At 35.9% G+C, this 9600-nt stretch overlaps 1 protein-coding gene across 2 annotated transcripts; it reads right to left on the reverse strand.

Annotated features, from left to right (window-relative positions):
- Nucleotides 1-419: 419 nt before the first annotated feature.
- On the reverse strand, nt 420-4197 carry LOC132857418 (uncharacterized). 2 transcript variants are annotated; one of them, XM_060887372.1, is made up of 6 exons: nt 3821-4197; nt 3176-3526; nt 2208-2372; nt 2023-2081; nt 1028-1164; nt 420-892 (listed from the first exon to the last, which is right to left on the reverse strand). In XM_060887372.1, the coding sequence occupies exons 1-5, from the start codon at nt 3888-3890 to the stop codon at nt 1036-1038; spliced, it is 774 nt and encodes a 257-aa protein (XP_060743355.1). In that variant the 5' UTR covers nt 3891-4197; the 3' UTR covers nt 420-892; nt 1028-1035. The 2 variants fall into 2 exon arrangements, with proteins under 2 accessions (XP_060743355.1, XP_060743354.1); XM_060887371.1 differs by having other exon boundaries at nt 420-889; nt 3821-4195.
- Nucleotides 4198-9600: the final 5403 nt, after the last annotated feature.

The raw sequence follows: 9600 nt of genomic DNA on the forward strand, positions 1-9600 counted from the left end.
CTCTAAGTAGAGCTACAATATCTGTGGTGTAATAAAACATTGTCACCGAGTCGTCTGTGTTGTTCTATGTAGCACCATGTGCCTGGAGGAACGTTGTTTCTTTTCTCTATTTACCACATCAGCTCAGTGCCTTGTAAAAGTATTCACACCCACTGAACTTTTTCACATTTTGTGTGGTGTGTTTTTATCAAACTAGACCTACATAGTGCATATAACCCGATACACATCCAGGAAGTGGATGAATGGAAGAGTGCTTTAAAAATTTACCACTTTAACCAGTGCTGTTTCTGTGATTACTTAGTACATTTATTTATTTATATGTAATATATATAATTAATTTATTATTTATGTATTAAATTAATCATGTAAGAATCACGTTGGTCCAAAATGAAACAGTTAAAAGTCTCCTGTTAGTGCCTTTGTCACATTTATTCAAAAAACTCTTCTAATGAAACATTTTTAATACTTTAAGATAAGAAGGAAAACATTAAAACAAGATTATCATGAAAATAAAAAAAATGCATAGATTATGTTCTGTTTTATCAAAGATTTTTAATTTTTAAAACCATTTAATCCTGTATCCCACCTACTCCTCATTTACACCATAATAATTATCTTAATGTTTAATTTAGGTCTTAATTTATACAGACAAATATTGCATTTACTGCAAATGTTACCTAATATGGGTCACTTTATGGGGCAAAATTTTATTGTCAACATTTGTATATAATTATAAATAACCACAAACTGACAGAACACATTTTTATTAGGTTAGTTAGAAAAGTAAGTCTGATCTAGTACATCAGTCCATGTGATCTGAGAGTTCTCCAGATTAATCTCAAGATCATGACATGAGGATGGATCTCCAGGGATTTACAACATCTCAGTCCTGCTGGGATGAGAGAGAGAGAGAGAGAGAGAGAGAGAGAGAGAGAGAGAGAGAGAGAGAGAATATTCTGTTTCTCATTAATATAATAATAATAATAATAATAATAATAATAATAATAATAATAATAATAATAGACACCCTGTAGGTCAGTGTCTCTGTGGCTGTGAGGTGAAGGTTACGTAAGTCACACAGTCCAAATCTGAAGCTTTGTTGATCTTAACAGATCCTGTGAACTTTCTGTCATACAGCGAACTGTCATGATGAATCTTTTCGTCCTGTAGAGAGATTCAGATGATGAAGCAGCACTAAACACTATTTTTACTGTTTATTGTGGAAACTTTGACATGAACTGCACTGTTCTGTTTACTGTATTGTGTTCCACATATATTTATTGTGTTCTTTCACACTGGTCACATTTCTCATTTTAACCCTTAAACACTTCTTATTTATTATAAACACTTATATAACATTATTATTGTGGCTTCATACAGGATTGATAACTAAATAAATAAGATTACAGCATTTGAACAGTAGGTGGAGGTTTAGTGTTTTCTTTCAGACTAGGTGTGTGTGTGTGTGTGTGTGTGTGTGTGTGTGTGTGTGTGTGTGTGTGTGTGTGTGTGTGTGTGACTGAATAAAGCAGCACAATGTTTTTACTTTAATGTCAAGTTTTAAAGAGTTTTTAGAGATAGAGAAATTTAAATACAGGAAACATTAACAAGAAACATGAGGTAAAAAAACAAGTTTAAATTCTTGATTAATTTACATTTAAATGACAATCACTCTAAATATATGGACAGGGTTGCCAGGTTTCAGTAAAATTCCCAGCTGAACTTAACTAGAATCCGTTGCTGCTTTAAACCGTAGTTAGTTGCTTACTCAGTCACATCCAGCCTCAAGTGGATCTCATTTTATAGACTGTGTTGTGTTCTTGTGACTGTGAACAACATATTTACAGTGTAATTACAACACTAAGCTTAACCACATAACACTGATCAACAAGATAACTAAACTAAAGTAGTTTTGAAGCCAGAGTGAGAATAAAGACTTTCTTTAATCACAGAGGTTCATTTATGTTTTATGGTAGTCATGTTCTTCCTCAGTATTTGACATTAATGTGAATGTTTTTATACCTGTTCAGTGGAGCTGGTGTCGTGACTGCAGCATGATGATAATGATGATGATAATTTTCCTGAAAGAGAATTCTGTTTTCATTAATATAAATTAGACAATAAATTTAGACACAATAAATACATAATTACCACAAAACTTCTGTCTGATTCTTTAATGTTTAACCTACAAGTTAAAGCACTTTTACCTTCCACCCTGCTGCAGAACACACACATGCAGATGATGATTATTAGGACAGAGATGGAGCACACAAACATTATGATCATATGTATAATCCAGATGTTCTCAGTTCCTCCAGTCTGGTGTGAATCTGAATCCTCTGATGAAGAACGAGTCTCATTTCTGCTGCCACCTAAAATACACACAGAACCACAGAGATATCAGTACAGTGTCCTCCAAGAAAATATCTTAAATAATAATCAGTATTGTGCAGCTATAATAATTATTATTGTTAAATCCAGGAAACGTCTCAAGTCTGATCAATAATAGATGTTTTGTTGAACTGTAATTCCACACATAAGACTAAAACGTGTAACTCTGAATTCACACGTGACTCTCTGGTTATTCAGACTATCATGTGTTTATAAAGTGCATTATGTGAACATCAGTGACTTCATTTCACATCTAAACTAATGCTTTAAACTATAAAAACATAAGATTAGTGAAACAAAAAGAACAGACAATTAAACAAAAAGAACAAAGTCTAAACTGACCAGTGATCTCTGTTTGGACTTAACTGTAAAATTAATGGACCTGCAAACTTTTATAGATAAAGTGATGACTATGACACCATACAGGAGTCTGGAGCTAGACATGCGTCCCTGGTGAAAGAGCTTCTACACAATTATTAACACATTTAGTCTTGAACCTTTAAAATGACAAAAATGACCTACAAAAAGAATAAAATTCTAGTTTAATCATTTTAAAAACACATTTTATATAAATCCATGTTCATGTTTACTGTCTGTTTTAATGTGGGAAAAAAATCATATTTAATGTCTCAATAATAATTTCAGTAAATTCTCAAAATAATAATAATAATAATAATAATAATAATAATAATAACATTAAATAAATCTTAAAAAGTCTATAAATAAATATAAAAAAACAAAGTACAGTATTAATAAACAGTTTAAATAAAGTGTTGTTACTGACCTGTAAAGTTCAGACTGATGACTTTCCCAAACTGAATGTGTTCCTTGTTTCGACCTCCACAGTAATAAAATCCCAGATCTGTGTCTCTAACTCCAATAATCACTAAACTGACTGAACTGCTGCTTTCTGTTACAGTAAAGTGATTTTTATCCTCATTATAAACAATATAAAAGTGTTTGTTCACTTTCCCTTGTGTGGTCGATATAATCTGCCTCACATCTGCTGAGTTCATGTGATACCACGATATCTCTGAATAATTAGTGATGTTACAGAACAGAGTGACGTTTTCTCCAGGATCAACAGATAACAGATCAGCTGAAATGTTCTGAAGGAGACTCAGACTGATGACACCTGAAAGATCAACACCACATGAAGAGAGAAGATTCATCAGCACTCTGTAAACCTAACACACAGATCACACTACATTACATCCACGGAGCCGCACTTAACATACAGACAATACTGTAATATTTATATTTTAATATTTTATTTATTTAACTTCATTTCAGTTCAGTTTCCTTATAACTGAATGCATTAATCTCTCTGCAGATGTTCTGAACATTTCTCACAGCTCATATGGATATAAAACGTTATCAAGTCCAAAATGTAAAATAAATAAATAAATTAATTGATTAATGAACTCACCAATCATCAGCTGTAGATTAAACCCACTCATGAACTCTGCCATGTCTAACACACATCCTCCACTGAACATGTGAACAGACACTTAGTGAAATAAAAAGTCTTCTGTTTCTGCTGTTTTCCGGTTTAACTTCTTCAGCCACGAGACTCTACATCCTGTCTCCTGTTCTGTTCTGGTGTTCAATAAGCTTCTGAAATCTCATTTTATATTCTCACATTTATTCTTATAACTCATTAGTTTATTAGTTACTTTAATCTACTGTCCTGACTGTTAGAGCTGAAATGAATAGATGAAGGATGAATATAGAGAAGTTACCAGTCAGAACAGAGTTAAAACCAGGAACTCCATCATTGTGGAACTGTTTTCTCGGCTGTCAGGAGATTCTTGTGTTGGTCACACAGATTAAATCAGATTCTGCACACTGAAAAAACTTCACTGTATTTATTTACTTCAAACGTGTTTGTCGGGTCTCTAAGAATGTATTGTTTTATATTAACACAATTAGTTTTCACACAACCAACATGATTAGATCAGATCTGGAATAAAATCAAACACTGTACAGTTACCAGATCCCAGGATTAAACCCAGGACACTGCTGTTGTGAGACAGTGTGTAAATTATACATCTAATGTTCTCAGAAATCTGACAGACAGAATTTTCAGTGTAGTGTGTTAAAAAAAGAGTAAATGTGTGTGAAAGCTGTTGCAGGGCTGTCAAGTGTCACACATTGAGAGTGATAGTCACTCATTTCGGTCTTTTCTCACATTCTCCCGCCACACATCATATTTCTCTCGCAGAAAAACTTTTTGACTATTTATCATATATTTAATAAGCCGAAGCACCCAAAATGTATCAGTCCGCACCGCTGTCTCTATGGAACCGGGCAGAAATCAAGTGCGTTCTTATCAGTTCTTAGTCGAGCCTGACACTTATCAGCCAATCAGAAAATAGCACTGTTGTATATGGGTAAGATTTAACGCAACCAATGAAAAAAAAACATATTCATTAGAGAGGGTATATTCGATGGTCGGTTTGAACAAAACATCATACGAAACAGTTTGTCTCTGGACGGGACATTGTCCTCAATCATGACCCTAAAAATGTCTGGGCTTGAGCCAAGCTTGTTTTAAATGGGAGCAACATTACAAATGATAAAGGAAAAAAGGCAACAAATACTTACAATAAACATCACCAGTCATAATCTCTCTCTCTCTCTCTCTCTCTCTCTCTCTCTCTCTCACACACACACACACACACACACACACACACACACACACACACACACACACAAATTAATAAATGGAAATTAAACAAATACTTTGTATTGCAAAGTTTGCGCTTGCAGGGGGCTTGGAGATGTCACGCTTGGAGATGTCACGCTTGGAGATGTCACGCTTGGAGATGTCACGCTTGGAGATGTCACGCTTGGAGATGTCACGCTTGCCTGTCTTCCAAACTTGAGAGCCCTGTCTGTTGTTTACATTATAAATGAAGCTCACTGAACTGCTTTATTAATTATAGTCTGTAGTGGTGCAGCATTTTGTGTGTGTGTGTGTGTGTGTGTGTGTGTGTGTGTGTGTGTGTGTGTGTGTGTGTGAGTGAGTATGTTCGTGTTTGTGTGCATTTGTGTATGTGTGTGTGAGTATGTGTGTGTTTGTGTGCATTTGTGTGTGTGTGAGTGTGTCAATTCAATTCAAGTTTATTTGTATAGCGCTTTTTACAATTGACATTGTCTCAAAGCAGCTTTATAGAGCATAAACATAGAACAGAAGGTTAATATAATGAATAATATAAAGATTAATAAAATACAAAATTCAAGATTAATATTAGATATATTTAGTTCACAATGTGTTTGTATTTATCCCCAATGAACAAGTCTGAGGTGACTCAGGTGACTGTGGGGAGGAAAAACTCCCTTAGATGGTAAAGGAAGGAACCTTGAGAGGAACCAGACTCAAAGGGGAACCTCATCCTCATCTGGGTGACACTGAGGGTGTGATTATAAATATACAGTCTGATAAATGTTGTATTGATGTAAAAGTTCACATGGAGTTCACATCTCCTCTTTAGTGTCACAGAGTCTAACTGGAGCTGGTAGATCTCTGGATGTCTCAGGATTCTTACAGAGTCGCCCTCATCTCAGTGGAGGTCCAAAATCTTCATCGCACGGAAGATAATCGGAGCTGGTACAATGTCTGGTGCCTAGGTATGGGTTAGAAAGACAGAAGCAGTGGAGAGGGATTAACATATCTGCTGTTCATGAAATGTGCAAGTCAGATGTAATAGAGCACAATATTATGGGATGTATTATGTGTACGTCTGACTAAAGAGATGAGTTTGTAATCTACATTTAAACTGGGAAAGTGTGTCTGAGCCCCGAACACTATCAGGAAGACTATTCCAACGTTTGGGAGCTAAATAAGAAAACGCTCTACCACCTTTAGTGGACTTAGATATTCTGGGAACTACCAGAAGTCCTGAGTTTTGTGATCTCAGAGAGCGTGAAGGATTGTAACGTGTTAGAAGACTAGTTAGATACATGGGAGCTAAACCATTAAGATATTTATTAAAGATGCAGGACAACCACCTAGTAATGCATTACAATAGTCCAGTCTAGAGGTCATGAAAGCATGAACTAGCTTCTCAGCATCAGATACAGACAGGATGTTTCTCAGCTTGGCAATATTTCTAATGTGGAAGAAGGCTGTGTTTGTAATATGGTGATATGATTTTAAAGACAAGTTACTGTCTAATAAACACCAGGTCTTTCACTGTCGAGCTACTAGTAACAGAACATCCCTCTAAATGGAAGTTAAATTGTGAGAGTTTCTGTGTACAGGTTTTTGGACCTATAAGTAATATTTCTGTCTATTCAGAGTTTAACAACAGAAAATTACGGGTCATCCAGTCTTTTATCTCTCTAACAAGTTAATTTGGACACTTTACCTATTTCATCTGGTTTTGATGAGATATATAACTGTGTTTCATCAGCATAACAATGGAAACTAATCCCATGTCTTCTAATGATGTTCCCTAATGGAAGCATGTATATCGAGAAAAGCAGGGGTCCTAGAACTGATCCTTGAGGGACTCCATAATTAACTGGCAATAAACTGGAGGATTCACCATTTAATTCTACAAAATGGTATCGATCAGACAGGTAGGATCTAAACCAACTTAAAGCCTGTCCATGAATACCTGTGTAATTTTGTAAGTGATCTAGGAGGATGTTGTGATCTATAGTGTCGAATGCAGCACTAAGGTCAAGTAGGACTAATAGTGACATACAGTCTTGGTCCAAAGCTAAGAACAAGTCATTTGTGACTTTCACAAGTGCAGTTTCTGTGTTATGATGGGGCCTGAAACCTGACTGAAACTCTTCAAAGATGTGTGAAACACAAGTGTGTGTGTAAGTGTGTGTGTATGTGCATGTGTGTGTGTGTGTGTGCATGTGTATGTGTGTGTGCGTGTATGTGTGTGTGCGTGTGTGTGTGTGTGTGTGTGTGTGTGTGTGTGTATGTGCGTGTATTTGAATGTGTGTGCATTGTGTCACTCAGTGTTCCTAAGATAAAAGACTCCTCATCCAGCAGAACGATGGTCAGGATAAAGTTCTTGTGATGATGAAGGACATTATTTCAGTATTTCATCATAACTGCATCTTCTTGTTTGAGTCACCAGATCTGGATTTAATCACTTGTCTGTTTGGGCCTTTTTACACCTGGTCACTTCATGTGTTGTCTCTGATCCGATAGCTATCTGATTTGTTAAAACTGTACCATTTACATTAGGCCACATAAACGCGTCTCGGCGAATCGGATATCGATCCGATCTTTCTACTCCCGCCCAAAATGCTAATATATTTGACCTCATTTCCAGGGTAATTGAAATGAAACACGCTTTGGTGTATGTGGTTGCTACAAAAAACATCACTTACTGTTTGCTGCATTTTCGCTGGCTGCAGCAGTGCATTTTAAGACCAAACAAGACACCTGGGTGAAAGATCTGAGCAGCACTGATGGGAAAACATATTTGTTTCTGGCGCGATGCACGACTTGTGAGTCACCTGCGAGTGACGTACTTCCGTTTGGGAGGAGTATAGCGCTGACGTATGTGGCTTGAACAACCACATTCATTTACACCTGTCCAGTTTCATCTGAAACGCGTCCCAGACCACCTCCTGAAGGGGTTTGTACCGTCGGATTTATATCTGTCTCCAAAACGTTTCGGAGGGCATTTAGACCTGGTCTTTTTACCATCGGATAGATATCTGATCACAGAAAACGCATGAAGTGACCAGGTGTAAAAAGCCCCAAAGATATGGAAGCTGTGAAGTACAAAACAATTTAATAAACCCAACAGAACAACAGCAATTACAAAAAATACTTAAATCAAACAAACAGATCTCTCTGAAACAGAACATGCAACACACAAGTGTCCAGCATCACAGACACCTTCACACTAACATATTAGTTTAAACAGCAGTAATGAATAAAGTCTGGTGTTTAGGAGCATTTCAGCTTCATGGTAAGTTACGATGCTGATGATCAGTAAATGATGGACAGATTCAGTACATTACAGTGTAAATAACACACACATCTCTGCTGCATTCAGGCAGAATTTCATCTCTCATTTAGTCCAATAAATAAAGCTGAAGTTTATAGCTGCAGATATGAGACTGTACTCGTTAGTGGAGACCACAGGATTTAATAACATGTCCAGTGTTACAGAGAGAGTAAGATTAAGAAAAGCTCTATGTTTATACACCATAAGTCCAGTAAAAGGGTCTGATGGGTTTGTTCAAGCACCAAAACCACAATGACTCATTTTTCATTTTCTGTTTCTGCTGCTGGTGTTAAAACCACACACACAGCAGAGGAAACAGCACACAGTTGGTTAAAAAAACACACTGGGCAGTTTTTAACCTCAAAGGTTGTGTTAGTAGCAGTTAGCAATTGTAGTAGTTTGTAGTTGTTCATGTTAAATTTATAAATAAACGTAATACATGAATTAATTTAACTACTTTTTAATCATTAAACTTTACGTATCTCTCAGCGTGAGGTCTGATGATCAGTTTAGAGATGAATTCTGTCATATCACATTACTGTAAAAGAATTACAATTTTTTTTAATAGTTTTTACCAACTGGACGTGTTTCCTGTTGTTAATATCTGATTATAGATGTTTTAGTCATTAGTCTGTGTAATGAACAGTCAGATGATGAACTTCTGATCTTTTTAGTTCCTTATTCAGACTCATGAACATTAATTTATTAAATCCAGACCTGCTTCTGATCCTCTGTATGTTCAGCACAATCAATAGTCCCATCTCTTGACCTCACAATTATGTCTCTTCTCCTGTGTACCTGTGTGTATAACACTGTGTGTATATACTGTATAACAACTAACACACAATCCTCTGACAGAGTATTAACATTTAGTTAAAAATCACAGAAATCTAATCATGATGTTTCTCTGCTGCTTAGAAAGAGCTGTTTTAGATCAAGCTCTGAAATAAAAGAGGAGAAGAGGCTTCTGTTGTGTTGTTGGTGGTAATAACCACAGATTGTGTAGAGAACAGAAACACACAAGTGTCTAAACTGTGAGATCTGCTCTTTACTCAAACTCTATTCAACTCTCACTGACTTCAGTGTGTAAAACTTTTACATTAAAATCCATTAAAATCTGATGACCTCATGTAAATAAAGTCTGATTTAAATTATTTACATTTTATATCAGGTCGTGTTTTATATAACTGATCACAATCCCTTACATCATGTGTGTCTA

The sequence above is a fragment of the Tachysurus vachellii genome, chromosome 14, assembly GCF_030014155.1.
Source record: "Tachysurus vachellii isolate PV-2020 chromosome 14, HZAU_Pvac_v1, whole genome shotgun sequence".
Taxonomy (NCBI): domain Eukaryota; kingdom Metazoa; phylum Chordata; class Actinopteri; order Siluriformes; family Bagridae; genus Tachysurus; species Tachysurus vachellii.

Excerpts from the sequence above, each read along its gene's own strand:
- LOC132857418 (XM_060887372.1), bottom strand. The coding sequence starts at position 3,890 with ATGTTCAGTGGAGGATGTGTGTTAGACATGGCAGAGTTCATGAGTGGG. Across the intron at positions 3,527-3,820 it reads TAATCTACAGCTGATGATTG|GTGTCATCAGTCTGAGTCTC; the intron begins GTGAGTTCATTA and ends TTGATCTTTCAG. Across the intron at positions 2,082-2,207 it reads GTTCTGCAGCAGGGTGGAAG|GAAAATTATCATCATCATTA; the intron begins GTAAAAGTGCTT and ends ATTCTCTTTCAG.